At 41.0% G+C, this 16,400-nt stretch overlaps 1 protein-coding gene across 2 annotated transcripts in view; it reads right to left on the bottom strand.

The window, feature by feature from the left end:
• Nucleotides 1-16,400, bottom strand: part of ZDHHC13 (zinc finger DHHC-type containing 13) — a 51,100-nt gene that overhangs the window by 3,323 nt on the left and 31,377 nt on the right. For both annotated transcript variants that reach the window (XM_027531654.1, XM_027531655.1), the window contains exons 11-15: nt 11,198-11,322; nt 10,073-10,135; nt 9,272-9,365; nt 7,430-7,513; nt 2,826-2,983 (exon numbers count right to left, since the gene is read on the bottom strand). In XM_027531654.1, the coding sequence (XP_027387455.1) occupies nt 2,826-2,983; nt 7,430-7,513; nt 9,272-9,365; nt 10,073-10,135; nt 11,198-11,322 (524 nt within the window). The remainder of the gene's footprint in view (nt 1-2,825; nt 2,984-7,429; nt 7,514-9,271; nt 9,366-10,072; nt 10,136-11,197; nt 11,323-16,400) is intronic.

Raw genomic sequence — 16,400 nt, 5'->3', positions numbered from 1 at the left:
AGATTCTCAACACATTCAAATTTCAGATGAATCAAGCAACATAATGTCAATATTAATACAATTATCTCAACCTCTATATGCTTCTTAGTATCTCTTTGAGAAGGGTCAAATAAAGTTAATCTGACGTGAAGGACATTTGAAAACTATCCTTTATAAGGACAGCCCTAAATTTGGGGAAGGGTAAGAATTAAAGAAACTTAAAAAATTCTAGAATCATTAAAACCAATATTATTCACTGAGATATCTCATCCAATTCTCTAACAACTCAAACATCAAGTTCCTTATCTGTAAAACACAGATTATCACAGCACCCTCTTCAGCTTGTCTAAGGACTTGCGATAGTATGTTTAAAATGATCTAGTGCAGAGGTTGATAGAGGTGAAGCAACTGGTCCAAGGCCACACAGCTTAGAAAATGACAGAACTGGGATGGACACCTCGGTCAGCATGGGAACGTCCGAGCACTGACACTGTCCCTACCATGTCAGCATGGGAAAGTCCATGGTCCCTGTCAGCAGTCTACACTCTTCGTTTGACTTGCTACAGTCAAAACCATGACTCATCAGAACACTTAGGAAATGAAAGACTTCAAATAATTGGACTATTTTGTTTATTAAGAAAACAACTTTACTCTGAATTCTCATATTCGAACATTATCCAAAACTTTGAGCCCACTTTCCTGCCTTAGAGAGTATAAACAAACTTTCTTTTAAAAAGCAAAGATATTATATCCTCAAATACTTGTACTTCTTTAAAGAGTCCAGAAAGAAGAAAGAAAAATTTAGAACTGATGTCTCAGATCTTAGGTTCTGCCTCTAACTGAGCCCTATGGCCATAAGCAAGGCACTCAGCATCTCTTAGGCTTAGCTTTCTCATCCGTAAAATGGACACACGACTTTGGCACAGTCTCCATCTCAAATATTTGTGAGGCCACTGATGCAAAAGTGCTTTGGAATACATAAAACATATATAAATAATCATTTGCATTACTAATATCTTATATATATATTATATACATATATTATTTATATATGCTTTACATATTCCAAAGCACCTTCCCAGCAGTGGGCTCCCCAACATTTGAGATGGAGACTGTGCCAAATTCGTGTGTCCATTTTACGGATGAGAAAGCTAAGCCTAAGAGATGTTGAGTGCCTTGCTTATGGCTGGGCTTCCCTGGTGGCTCAGATGTTAAAGAATCTGCCTGTAATGCAGGAGACCCAGGTTCAATCTCTGGGTTGGGAAGAGCCCCTGGAGAAAGGCATGGCAACCCACTCCACTACTCTTGCCTGGAGAATCCCATGGACAGAGGAGCCTGGCAGGCTACAGTCCATGGGGTCGCAAAGAGTCAGACACGACTGAGTGACTAACACATTTACTTAGTCAGAGGTGGAGTTAGAGCCAGAACCTAGGATTTGAGGCATCAGTTCTAATTTTCTTCCTCCTTTCCTGGACTCTTAGAACAAACTTATAAATGATTATGGCTTTCCAGGTGATGCGAGTGGTAAAGAATCCACCTGCACAAAAGACAAGGGTTTGATCCCTGGGTCATGAAGAGCCCCTGGAGTAGGAAATGACAACCCACTCAAGTATTCTTGCCTAGAAAATTCCATGGACAGAGGAACCTGGTAGGCTACAGTCCATGGGGCCACAAAGAGTTGGACACAACTGAGCACACACACATAAATGATTATTATAATATTAATAATCATTGATGCTAATATTCATTCTTTTTTTAAATTATTTTTTGGCCATACCACATGGCATGTGGGATCTTAGTTCCCATACCAGGGATCAAACCCACACCTTGTGTAGTGGAAGCAAGGAGTCCTAACCACTGGACCAACAGGGAAGTCCTGCTAATACCCATTCCTACTGCCCGAGTCTATAGATGTCAGATAGGAGATTAGGACAAATATTCAGAAACCTCAATTCAGTCAGTATTATCAGCTTAATTCCTTTCTTCAGCATTTTCCCCCTTTTCCTTTCTTTACTTTTTATTATTATTGCAAAATTGGTTACTTCTTCATAAAAAAGGAATACATTTTGCTTTTGTTGAGTAATGCTCTAATTATCTGAGGTCTGGCAGTAATTGGCTCAGACTGATCATGGCTGTCCACTCCATGAAGGAGGCCATAGCAACAATGGGAATTAGGTTATGCTCTTAAAGGCAGGCACGCAGCAGGGAAGGAACAGAAGCTTCACAGAAAGCTGAAGGTGGTGGCTACTGCCCTGGAGCGTGACCTTTCTAATGGTCATGACCTTCTCTGCAAGGGTAATTACCATGTCCATTGGTTAGCGATGCATCTTTCATTTCTTCTCCACTTCCATGCCCTTAAGTACCACATAATAATAAGGATAACAAACAGGGCTAGGAAAAGGGAGGGAACATAATCATCTCACGTCTGCCCAATGCTTTACAGTTTATACCGTGCTTTTACACACCATATAGTTTAATTATATGATGGAAAAAGCCCTTGAATGGAATTGTCAGAAGACCTAACTTACCAGTTCTGATTTTTGCCATTCAGTGGGTGATCTTGAGCAGTTCAATTCACCTCCCTGACCTCTATCTGTTAAAGAGGTCAGCTTAAATAACTCTTACGACTATACTAACATCTTATTACTCTAACCTTTAAACCATCTGTTAGAGTTGACAGCAATTACTACCCCCGCCCCTGCCGCCATTTTACAGGAAACTGCAATTCAGGGGTCAAATGACATGCCCAGACCCACAGAGTAAGTGACAGAGGTAGCGCTCAAATCTAAGTCCTTCTACCTCAGTAAGCATTACTGTATATGCACTACAAGAAAATAAATAAATACCTGAAAAAGTTGATTTATTAATAAAAACGCTGACCATGAGAAATGAAAACTTGCTAACACGAAGATATACATGACCCAAGGGGAACAGGTCACAGCCTGATTGAGGTAGGTCCACAGTCCATCTTCTTTGAATGTTGTGGTACAATGATTTGACCAATCTGTGAATTCACAAAAGAGGGATCCATTATTTAAAAAGGTAACAAGCTAGTGGTCATTCTTCAAGAAGATAAAAATCGCTGCAGTTCTATTTAGGGAGAAGAGAAAGTAACACATAATAGCACAGATCAGAACTCAACTTAAAGACTTTATCTTCCAAATAAATGTCACCTCAACAAAGATTTTTTTAAAAATGGTACTGTTAAGGCTATGACAATACTGCATTGGTAGTTGGCAGTGAAGGAATAAAAGCCAAAACCTTTATAAAACCATCACTAAAATCAGTATATTCTGCATAAAATAGACTGGCCAGAAGTTAGTTATTCAAGGACTTGATAACTGAAAATGATTATATATTCAATAAATATTTGTCTGAGAAAATTCTCTATCTTATCCATGTTACAGCCAAGATAAGGGTCTATTACAGAATTGAACATAAATTCTTATTAAGGGCTCAGCTCAAGAGGCCATCGTCGAGGACACAAGAAATCCTATAAGCACCTGGGTGTCACTGTAACACAACCTATAGCAGGCAGTTACTGACTGTACTTGTGCAATGGGACCATAATTAATCCCACAGAGGGAGAAAAGCCAGGTGAGAGAACTCATGAGTCAGACACCCCTAAGAAAAAAAAGAACAAGATTCATATGGTCGCAGCTCAGTTTCTCTGCAGGAATATCTATTCATATGTCAGTCAAAAGTGAGGTCTTCATGATACTGACCCCCTAACCCAGGAAGCCAAGAACATCGGTAGTGAGAACACAGGCAGGAATAGGCAGAAAAAAAGGAACAGAGCTTCCAGGTAGTAAAAGCGAAAGTCAGTCACGTCCGACTCTGCAACCCCATGGACTGTAGCCTGCCAGGCTCCTCTGTCCATGGGATTCTCCAGGCAGGAACACTGGAGTGGGTAGCCGTTCCCTTCTCCAGGGGATCTTCCCAACCCTGGGATCAAACCCAGGTCTCCCACATTGCAGGCGAATTCTTTACCATCTGAGCCACCAGGGAAGCCCAAGGTAAAAATCAGTGACATCAAACAGGCATCATGAGCATTCATAAAGGACAAGGAAATAAGAATTGTATAGATGTGCACCTTGAGGTTTTATAAATGCCTCTGACAATTCGATAAGTAGTTCAGACATTTTCCCAAAGCAGCACTTAAGAGCTCCTGGGACAGAAAGGAAATGAGTCCATGGCTTTACTATCATCTGTCTGACCATTTTAGTCCTGAAAATCTTTTTTTTTTTGGAGTCCCATTTGATTTCCAACAATCTTTCATGAATATATGCCAGAAGCATTCTAAGGGCAATCTTCACAGAGCAACAATCAAGGTAAAAAAAACTTTAAGGCAAATTATACTCTCTTTAAAGCTGCTCATCAGGACAGCAAACAAAGATGCATTCCACATACACACCTGATAGACAAAATATACATGTATAATTTCCAACAGCAGGCTTAGGAAACAGCTGCTGAGCGGGAAAGAATACCTACTTTCTTTCTGCTTCTGAATGGCTACTGTTCCCTTCTGGGAATTTTTTTGATAACACTGCATGACTTCGAACAGGAATTTTCACGGGACTGATTTCATGTTTATCGAAGATATGGCTGCCAATGGCCACATACATTATGTTATGCAATACAACACTTTAATGTGTACTAATAATACATTTTTTCAGGTGGCCACTGGCTAATAACAGGGAACTTGTGCTCCAGATCAATCATTTTCATCTTTAAATAGCTTTGACAGTTATGGTGTTCTAACAATGATCTAAAAATCTTTGTGCCTGTAGCTCATAGGATGTTGACACTCTGTCCACCCTGAAAACAGACCCCACAAAAGGGGAAATGCACAGAGGCTGCTCAAAGCCAGAGTAGCTAGAACTGGATCCCAAGAGGAGGAGGGTACACAGCAGTGTTCTAGCATCAGTGTTGATAATAAAGAAGGTGGGATGACAATGAGGCCTTGTTAGAAAAATGGAGTGAAAATTCACTTTTGACTTCTGTGAAGTAATGATAAACGGACATGATGCTCTTGTTCAGTGTAAAGAAATATTGTGACCGTCACAAAATAGCAAAACGATAAATTAAAGTAACAAAACATGTTCAGCTAGTTTACACAGTTGTTAGTGAATGTAAGGTGGAACTGTTTCTAAGAAACAAAAAACGTAACACAAAAATTGCTTTGGAGCCAGAGAATAAAGACAAAGAGGAGGGAAGAGCCAATGCATGTAACAAGAAAGCGACTTGGGAAGAATGAATGTGATGGAAAATTGCTTCTGTCCTTATCAACAGTCTTATGCTGGACACAGCCACCGCACAGGGTGACTATTTTTAGTGACGAGAGAGAGTGCGGAGAGACAAGAGTGGCGTAAAATCTGGCTCCTCTCCCTGAGGATCAAGTCCAAGGGACAAGCTGGTCCAGGGGCCCAGCTTCAAAAGGTTTTCCAGGAATATGCTTTATTTTCAGGCCTTTAAAAGGGCAGCTCTTTCAACAGAAAGAAGCATTTTTTTTTAAAAATCTTTAATTTATTATACCACAGGACATAATAATCGAAGCAGTTTTAAAATTTCAGTGCTCAGGATTACTGATGGTCTTTGACAAGAACTGAGATCAGGGATCACAACCTTCTGACTCAGCTCCATTTGCGATGGTGACGGTTACGCTAAGCTCCAAAAGCATTCCCTAGTGATCAGAGACACCAAAGGTGTCTGGTAGAAACAGGGCTGTCAAGGTAACTGAGGTCCTCTCCATGCCTATGGCAGGGCTAAAACCAGACCATTTCATGAATATCAATTAACAATCTCTAAACAAAACAAAAGGGACTCTTGAGAGTCCTTTGGACTGCAAGGAGATCAAACCAGTCCATCCTAAAGGAAATAAACCCTAAATATTCATTTGAAGGACTGATGCTGAAGAGGAAGCTCCAATACTCTGGCCACATGATGTGAAGAACTGACTCACTGGAAAAGACCCTGATGCTGGGAAAGACTGAAGGCAAAAGGATAAGGGGGTTGCCGAGGATCAGATCATTAGATAACATCACTGACTCAACAGACATGAATTTGAGCAAACTCCAGGAGACAGTGAAGGACAGGGAAGACTAGTGTGCTGCAGTTCATGGGGCCACAAACAACTGACATGACTGAGTGACTGAACAACAGCAAACAACTTGTAATACTGGATGTTTCTGGAAGGAGATGTGAGAGGCTGCGGACAGCATGGGAAAAATTACCTTTCAAAATCTAAACAAAATTTAACCTAGAGAAAGCCAGCTGGTGAGTGGGGTTGGGGGAGTAAGGAGTGATGGGACTTGGGATGCTAAAGAGGAAAAGAAAAAAATGTAGGAATAAATTTTCCACATCTGTTAGAATCATTCCACATTTTAGCTCAAGCAATAGACTTGTATTCTACTGGCAAAATCTAAGACTTTAGCATGAATATAATGGGAATGTGGATGGAAACAGATCAGCAGTAAAGCCTGTGCCTCTAGAACCAAATGCCCCTAAAACTTTCAGAATAAATAAACAATAAACAGTTAGGCAATGGCAACCCACTCAAGTACTCTTGCCTGGAAAATCCCATGGACAGAGGAGCCTGGTGGGCTGCAGTCCATGGGGTCGCTAAGAGTCAGGCATGACTGAGCGACTTCACTTTCACTTAAACCAATAAAATCAAAATAAACTATAAGCTCTGTAAGTTTTTCCAGTTAGATAGCCTATTCCTAGGTCTGAAAAGCACAGGCATACAATTCTTAAGAGCTAACCAAAATCCTCCTTGCTTCAATTTAAACCCTGTTCTTATTCGATCACCTCGGAACAGCTGGACGTCACTCCCTACATGAGCCCCCTCACCCCCGCCAGCCACTGACAACCTTCTGCACGGCTACTGAAAAGTTGTTTTCCTTTCTCAGAGAAGCAGAATAAGTGATCTGCTGTTTCTTCCAAGTTATTATTTCCAACCTTTCAATCACTGTCACTGTTTTCCCATCAGTTCTAAGTCCTGACTTGATATTTATCAAATGGCACGAGCTTTCAGAGTTCCGTGCCTTAAGTACTATGACCACCTCCACCTCACTCCCTCAACCTCTCTACCACCAACTTTTCCCCCCTATTTTATTTACTTATCACTTCCCCTTGCTTTGTACTTGAGCAACTGATTTTTACTCATCTCACTGAGGGATAAATCTGCACTTATATGAGTCTATTTTTGACCACTTCTCAAACTTATCAAGGTCACTTCAGAGTTCAATCTCTTCCAAACTACTGACAACTAACCTCTTCTAGCATTTCTTACAGCTTCCCAATGCTGAGAGAGTCTTAAGGGCATTCATTTCACTTTTATTAGGGCATGGTTTATAGTCATCCAGCCACAATGTGATATAAAAGTTTACAAGAAACAGTGTATCGAGTGTGGGTGTGTAAATCTGCTATAAGAAAAATGTATACTTACAGATGAAAGATTCATATATAAACCAGTCACACACGATGGAAAGGAAAAATAAGAAGAATATGTAATAGTGATGGTTGCCAAAACCTACATCAAAAAAGAAAAACAACATATTTAACACTTTCTTACAATGATTTTCTAGAACAAGGTCTTATTAAACAATTTCCTGTCAAAAGCTTTCACTAAAGTAAAAAAGAACTAAGCTGTTGTTTTGCTTTTAAATGCCATTAAACCCAAACCAAACAGCTTTGATATGTCCTGTTCAAATGTCCACATCAACTGAACTAATATTTATTCATTACTTACTAAAAGAAGACATTTTTTTTGCAGAGAACAAAGCTTACTAAGTAAATCCTATGCAGCCCTAGGATGGCCTCTACAGTGCTGGAGGGAGATGAGTGGGCAGGAGCTGAGGCGAATCATACCCTGTCTCTTCCTTCCTTCCATGGAATGAGTTTATACAAGTATGACTTCTGGACATTAAGGACTGACTCAACCAGGGGAACCCAGAAAACAAACAGGGGCAAGAGATATCTTGGAGGGAACTGGATACAGCAGAAGAGGGGCAACCTGCAATGCCTGAGAAAGGTCTACAGAAGCAAGGGAAGGGTGAGGGTGCCAGGTATCCAAGCCCCACTGTTGCATGTGCTGCCCCCTCCCCATGCTGGAAATGGCAGCATTTTGACGCTAATGACACAAAGCTCCTTAGCCACCATCATGTTCCCAGCTTCTCAAAGCCCAGCAGAAGGAACAACACCCACTGGAATCAGGAGACCCTGATTTACAAATGACACTTTGTGTGACTACAGGTAGGTCATTTAACTTCTGATTCAGTGTTCTTGTAACATGAGGAAAATATCTCTTCTGTCTACTTCACAAGCCTGTGGCAACCAAAGAGGATGATATAAATGCAAATACTATGCAAACACGGTGTGATAAAAATATGTGGGCTTATATTATTGTTTTCCCACTGCCATTCAAAGCTGCCTGTCATCAATGCTATTCATCTCATCCCTATGGTGGGATGGGGTCCACAAAGCCTGGGAACACAGGAATGATCTCTTCACCTGTTCTATAAACACAAAAGCTCACAGAAGTGTTAAGTCACTCAGTCATGTCCGACTCTTTGTGACCCCATGGACTGTACCCCACCAGGCTCTGTCCATGGGATTCCCGGGTAAGAATAGGAGTAGAAATGGAGTAGGTTGCCATTTCCTTCTCCAGGGGATCTTCCCGATAGTAGAAAACATCAAAATGCACCACGGAAAGGTCCTTTTGTTCATCAAGATTCTACAAGCATAACCTTCCCTTGAAGACTCATGAGACTCTGAAGTTCTTCATAATAAAGCCCTGCCTTTTACTGTGAAGGCTCAGAGGAAACCCAGGGCTTGCAGATCAGGACAATGAATACTCCCATGGAAGGCAGGCCCCAGACCTCTGCCATCTCTGGCTCTGGTGCCTACCTGAGCCTGGGAGGCAAGGAGAAAAGGTGACTAAAAGGGATAAGATACAAATTATGGAAAGAACATGCTATCTGGAGTGGAAAACTGATACTACTAAAGTGAACTCGAGCAAATAATTTGACCTTTAGTATTTTTTCCAACTCTAAAATGAAGATAGTAATACCAACCTCTCATGATCAAATAGGATACTATCTATAAAGGTGCTTTAAAATTATTATCAACCTCAAAAATCAGTGTTCCAAAAGTATTAAGACCACAGAGCTGATCCTCTGACAAGCAAGAGCTACAGATGCTTAGATCCTTTGATGCTTACTGCTTTTTCTGAGTCACACGCATTAATGAAAAGAGAGCTGAACTTCAGATGGAAACTTGACACTCTCACCTATGCACCGTCCAGTCCACATGCAGTGTTGATCGTACCGAGCCACACAGGAGTTGCACACATGGCAATGGAGTGACCTTAATGGCTTCCTTATCTAAGGCGACAATTAAGAGAGCGAAAAGCAGATATCAGAATCCCAAAGTGGTAACAAATCAAAAGCAAAATCTTGCTTCTAAATTATAAAGACATACTGGCACAAATAATCCTATAGTGATCATCACTTCACTCAGGCTCTGGAAGGCCTTGTTGCTCTTGCTTCTGGGTGTCTACTTTAATTGGGCCATCAATAAGAGGATATGGAGTCCAGAGCCTACTGACACCGATGAAGGGGAAATGAGGCAGCACCACACAGCAGGGTGAGTACCGGACTAAGAGAAATCGAACACGAGTTACATTTCTGGCTCTGTCAGTAATTTGGGGAAAGTTACTTCCTCTCTTTAGGCCATGAATCCTCAGTTGCTAAATCAAAGGTTTCACTAGGTGGTTTCTAGGGTTACCGTGATCCTGAGACTCCAAGTTAGTTCTAACATATGCTTCATGGCAGGAAAAGGCAAACCACACACACAAAGAGATTCAACCATAGGCAACTTCAAGAGATTATAAACATCATTCTCTTATATGTTCAAGGCAGAAAATTGTTCTGACAGCAATGCAAAATTTAAAAGAAACCAATTTTATACCTGGTAAAAAGAAAGGTGTATAAATATACCAGGAAGATGTGAAAAATGCTTACATGAGCATTGTAACAAAGAATTTGCTTTTACTATGGGAAAAGAATTATAGAGGAAAAGACTCACTCACAAGACAGGATGTACAAAATGTTCTGAAGTCCAGACAGCCGGTCTCTGCAAGGGTGATGATACTCTGAAAGACATTAAGTTTGACCTTACATTTGCTTTTTACTGGGGGAATGGATGATGCATGGTTATATACCATTCTCACAGTTCTCTCTCCAAACTGCAATAGCTAGAAAAGCAATTTAGAAGACCTGCCACCATATCATTCTGTGCCTGAAATATGTGACTTTTCAAGGCTGCATTTTCAACCACAGTCAATAAATTAGAATGCACAGATTGCTCCCCCTCCCTGTATTCCATGAATGGCAATGATCTCTTAGTTATAATATGCTAAAGAAAAATAAACACATACATTATACACTCATAAAAAAGGAACAAAACCCACCTATACATCAGAATTGATGGTTATAAATTCCAAAGGCAGGCTTTCAGGAATACTGGCTTTAGATAACAGAGAAAACGACAATCTCCCCAACTTCTAACATTCACGAGCAATGGGAGACACACCGTGACTGCAGACAATTTCAGTCTGAGGACAAAAAGGGCATCTCCTCAGCCAGTAAGGAGGAGGACTCCCCGTGGTCTCGTCCTAGATACTCTCCATATATTTAATGGGGAATTTAAGCTGTATGATGATTACCTAAGTATTATTATAAAGAAGCAGGAGCTTATACCTACTGACAGAAATTATATCTGAAAAAGTCTTGGTGGTATATTACTGTAATGGAAAATAAAAACATTTTTTAAATGTTCATATAAATAAATGACAGTGAAGAAATCTGCTTGCTGATTTAATTATTCCACATTTACGCTGCACCTATTATATGCCAGGTTTCCCTGCGGCTCAGAAGAATTCGGCTGTAATGAGGAGACTCGGGTTCAATCCCTGGGTTGGGAAGACCCCCTGGGGAAAGGAATGGCAATTCACTCCAGTATTCTTGCTTGGAGAATCCCATGGGCAGAGGAGCCTAGCGGGCGACAGTCCATGGGGTCACAAAGAGTTTGTCACGACTGAAGCGACTAACAGACTGATTAGCCGCAGGCACTGGAGATGCAGTCACAATGAAAACCGACATCGTTTCCGTGCCCTTCTATAAAACAAACCAGTAACGGTACAGAGAAAGCTCACCATTTTCTTTTCTTCTTCTGAAGCCTTAGTGAACCCTGGATCAGTTGTCCAAGTCTTGTAGAAAAAATAGAGGAAGGCTGCTATGCTGATAAAGAAAACGAAATACAAAGGGGTGCCTGCTACATGTGAAAGCCAAGTTAAGGAACATATCAGACTTCCAGTAAGAACACCCTAATTGTGATGTAGGCACATTTCATCACTGGCGCTTACTCTGCACTCTACCCTTGCCTTTCCCACATACACACACCACTACGTGGACTAACCCTGAAACCTGGTCCCACCCTATGGTCTACTCCCACAGGAATTTGCTCACAGTTGGCTAATAATTATCTCTCCTCATCAGCTGAAACTCATATAAAAGACTGAGAGGAATAGTTGTGGTATATGAAGAACCTCCTAAATACTGAAAAACCTTCCAGATCCAAACAAATTAATATCTAATGGGGTAATTGTGCCTCTCTTGTGCGCATCTAAAATAGTATTTTCTGGTCACCTAATAAATTTTAACAAAACTATTCAAAGAAACAAATCACTGAATTCAGAGATTCTAATTAAAAATATTTCCCTATATATTAGATTAATGCTAGCAAATATTTCTTACAAGGAAGTTTAATAACATAATTCTTGTAGTTGTATTAGGCTGAGTTAATTCAGAAACAAAGAAATTGCTCTCCTTGCAAAGTGGTTACGAATTAGATACTATTTGGAAAGGCAGATATTATGGACAAGTTAAGATAAAGTGTTTCAAAGATAGACATTATCCACTTTGAAGTGCTTTTAAAGTAGTTCAAATCCTTTGTACCAAAAGGGAAAATTTTGCTCCAGGGAAGGACAAATGAACGTGCAATAATGAACCAATAAGCCAGCAGTAAACCAGTTCTCCTTGTCCAATTAAAATCATTATATTGACACAGTAACTGTATCTGCCTTTGGAGGTGTTACCAAGCTGCCTGGTGCTAAACTTCAGAATGGAAACACGTAGCCATAGAACAAACTCTAAACTCTTGGCTATTCAAAGTGTGGTCCGTGGACCCACAGCAATGGCTTTACCTGGGAGCTTATTAGAAGGGTAGAGCTCCAGACCTCACCCCAGACCTGCAGAAGCAGACTCTGGAGTTCACCAAGATCCCTAGGGGAGGCACACACACATTATAGTTTGAGAAGCACTGCTCTTACCCACAAAAAACCAGCACAACCACATCTGGTTCTGGTAAGCAGGAATGGTTGGTTTAGCTTATTGGTTTATCTGTAGATGGGCCTGGCTTTATGAAAGAGCCAGGATCCAAAAAAAAAAAAAGCTGTGTGAAACTGAAATTGCATTCCCCTAAAATCCTGATCAACATACATGACACAGTCTCAAAAACCTCCAACTGAATCACAGGATAATCTCACGTACTGAGTGGAACAAATTTGGGCTCCTGTTCCGAATAATCTTTAAAACAAATCCTGCAGAAATTGATGGATTCTCTCCTTCCAAATAAACAGATCCCTTCACTATATTCCCTCACATAAAAGCCAAGCATTCCTTGTTCCCATGCGCTTGCTCTGTATGGCTCACTGCTCTCAAGTGCTCCCCACTTTGCCCATTTACTTCTAAAATCATACTTTTAGGATGTCCAAGTCCTAACTGCCTTCAAGACTTTATAGCCTTCCTTTCACTTGAGGTCTTTCCCTGTGGAAAAGGATTCTCTCCCTTCCCTAAACCCAAGAAATGTTAATTCTATGGCACTCAGCCCTGGATTATAGTTATCTGTAGACAATTTAACCTCCCCAGTTAGCCTGTGACCCTTTTGTAGCTAAAATATTTCTCAACATGGATCTGAGATCTGCCGTTCTATAACTTGGATTAACTGGTTTTCGTTCTTTAGCTCCTTTATATCTACACTGTAGATCTACACTACAGTTGCCCTACAGGCAGATGCTACAGGGGCTGCTTCCAACATTTTTATTGAGTGCTCATTCTGTACAATGCACTGGCTTCCAAATGACAGACTCTCAGGCACTTGAAATTGGAAGGCAGAGCTTACACCTCCAGGATAAGCAGCAGTATCACTGCTCGTACAACACGCTTTCCTGCATGTGTTCCTCTGTTTGCCACTGTCTCTTTTCGAAAGAACAGAATGTGAAACAGAGCAAACACATCTCAGGTGTGTCCTGACTAGCGCAGTGGACCATGAGATGCTGATGTCTTTTGCCTGGACACTCACGTCCTAATACTACTAGACGATACACTGGTTTCCTTGAAAGCCGCATCACTACACATACCCAGCTTCTAGTCAAAGCTCCTGGCTCTTTTTCATTTGATCTGAAGCTGTGTCATTCTCATCACGATGTGCACTTGTATCACGCTGACTGTCTGAAACTCAGTATTAGGACTTCACATATTTATCCCTCTTAAATTTAACTCAGCTATAGCTGGAATCCCAAACGTCATGTTCAGTGGTTCACCATCTCTTTGCTGAATCTTAATCTTACCTTCAAACTCAGCAGTAACGCCTTCTCTCCTCTCAAACCTGGCACCACATATCACTCGCTGTACACACAAAAGGCACTAAAAGAAAGTGTTCATCTCAAGAGCTAACCTAGAGCTGCTCTTAAAATTCCAACATATAATCTTCCACACCAATTTTGTTCTTAAGAGTAATTGATAATAATAAAATAATAGGTATTATTTACAGAATGGGGACTATGGTCAGCATTTTACAGATATCCTAACATAGTAATACTTGTAACCACCTGATGAACTTGGTACTGTTATCCCTAATTTATAGGATAACTGATATTCAGTGAAATTATTTGCCCAATGGTACCGTGGCTCAGCAGGCAAAGAATCAGCCTGCAGTGTGGAAGACTTGGGTTCGATCCCTGGGTTGGGAAGATCCCCTGGAGAAGGGAATGGTAACACACTCCAGTATTCTGGCCTGGAGAATTTTATGGATAGAGGAGCCTGGTGGGCTACAGTCTATGGCGTCCCAGAGTCAGACATAACTGAATGACTTTCACTTCACTTCACATAATAACTAGTAAGAATAAAAAAAAAAAAAAAAAGCCAGAACTCCAGTTCATTCTGTCTGATTCCAAAGACCACACTCCTTCCACAATGTTTCCAGGCCCTCTTCCCATGATGGGCAAAGCGGCTGTGGGAGTGGAGGCCCCATGCAATCCAGACACGGCAACACTAGTCCACACCTTCAGGATGGGTCTTTTCAGGGCAGCACCTCAGTGCACACCGAAGGCAGTTCAGATAGCATTTAGCATTCAGCTTGGAAAACACTGATCTGATGGCGCCACCTACTGACTGACCTGGACCCACCAGCAGCAGCCTGGGTGCTTATTAGAACAACTGGCTTCATGCTGTACATGTCAGTAAAATACCTTCCTGTCAACTCCAACATCTTTTAAGATTCTGTCCAGCTATGGAAATCAAATCAGTCCTTCTCATGTTATGACATCTTCACAAATACTGAACAGCAGTAAACTCAGCTGAGTACTAACTAAATACCTCTGTAATTGAGGTTTTCAAACTATGATGGAGTAACATTTTTGTTAATACTGACACTGCAAATTTGAAATAATTCAATGTAAAAACTACCACACTTTTTTGATGCAAAATCTGAAAGAGCATGAGTTACCCACATTTTAAAAAGTCATCAAGAAACACAATTTTTAAACTATGTTTACTCCACTGTGTATGAAAATATCAGTCAGCCCTTTCAGTACCACGTCAATTACCAAAACATTTACTAGCCTTGGGACTTCTATAAGTGATAAAAGTATTTTTGTATCACATAATATCACCCAAGCCTTTATTAAATGGTGGTCATAAGGCCAGTGCTTAAAAAGCTGCCCTCAAATCAATAATTGAGATGAAAATTAATGCACTAAGATCTTTTGAAAAGTCAAAATGACCCCCATGGTATACTATGCCATTTATTTAAAGGAATCTGAAAAGTACTAGAGATAACGCTCAGAAATAAAGAGCATCACTAAAGTAAAAACATGCTATAATGAAGGGTGATAAATGCACTCAGAACTCATATGCCTCTCTCACTTTACATTTATTCCAATGAAAAAATACACTGAGTGAACGCATCTCTCTTATAAGCAGTATTCTTTCTTTTCAAGTGTATCACTCCCAGAAAGAGAAATAACAGAGTTAAAGGAATATGCTTAAAGGTACACGTCTATTCACCACATCCCTTTTCCTGGCCTGGAAGGAAAGCAAGGCTTTTAGTAGCTTCCTAGGGCCCTTTGAGGAAGAGAAAGGAGCCTAGAAAGAGGTGGGAACTCTGAAAACTGGAGAAAACGCTTCCTTCCTAATGGGAGCTATAAATAGCTATTAACTAAGTTGGACACAACTGAAACGACTTAGCAGCAGCAGCAGCAGCAACCCCTATCCAAGGCAATGGCTGCTGCTAAGTCGCTTCAGTTGTGTTCGACTCTGTGCGACCCCACAGACAGCAGGCAATCAGGCTCCCCCGTCCCTGGGATTCTCCAGGCAAGAACACTGGAGTGGGTTGCCATTTCCTTCTCCAATGCATGAAAGTGGAAACCCACTCCAATACTCTTGCCTGGCAAATCCCATGGACAGAGGAGCCTGGTAGGCTGCAGTCCATGGGGTCGCTAAGAGTCAGACCCGACTGAGCGACTTCACTTTCACTTTTCACTTTCATGCATTGGAGAAGGAAATGGCAACCCACTCCAGTGTTCTTGCCTGGAGAATCCCAGGGATGGGGGAGCCTGGTGGGCTGCCATCTATGGGGTCGCACAGAGTCGGACACAACTGAAGCGACTTGGCAGCAGCAGCAGCAACCCCTATCCTCACTTTCAGGTGACTGGATTTGGCCTGGGCCCTGCTCCTCAAGTGATAAACCAATCCCTTGGATGAGTTGTTATTTTTTTAAACTATGAGTTGCCATCCACTAGTAGGTCATGAAAGATTTAAGTGGCCTATGACTCGCATTTTTTAAAAAGGAAATAGAATAAAAAACAAAACTATTAGAGTAAAGCAAGTATTAGGATGTGCTTTTGTCTCACATATATTTTGGGTGGCAACACAAATTTATTTTTACTGTGCACTGAAAATCACTGCCTTGGATAATAACACTGCACTGACCACTGCTGAGGAGGACACATTTCCTTCAGTATTCCACCTATACAGGTAATCTTGGTATCCAGATTTATTAAACGACTATAACTGCTG

Source organism: Bos indicus x Bos taurus, chromosome 29, assembly GCF_003369695.1.
Source record: "Bos indicus x Bos taurus breed Angus x Brahman F1 hybrid chromosome 29, Bos_hybrid_MaternalHap_v2.0, whole genome shotgun sequence".
NCBI classification, from domain to species: Eukaryota; Metazoa; Chordata; class Mammalia; order Artiodactyla; family Bovidae; genus Bos; species Bos indicus x Bos taurus.
The sequence above is the reverse complement of the archived record's forward strand: the minus strand, read 5'-3'. Positions and strand labels throughout refer to the sequence as shown.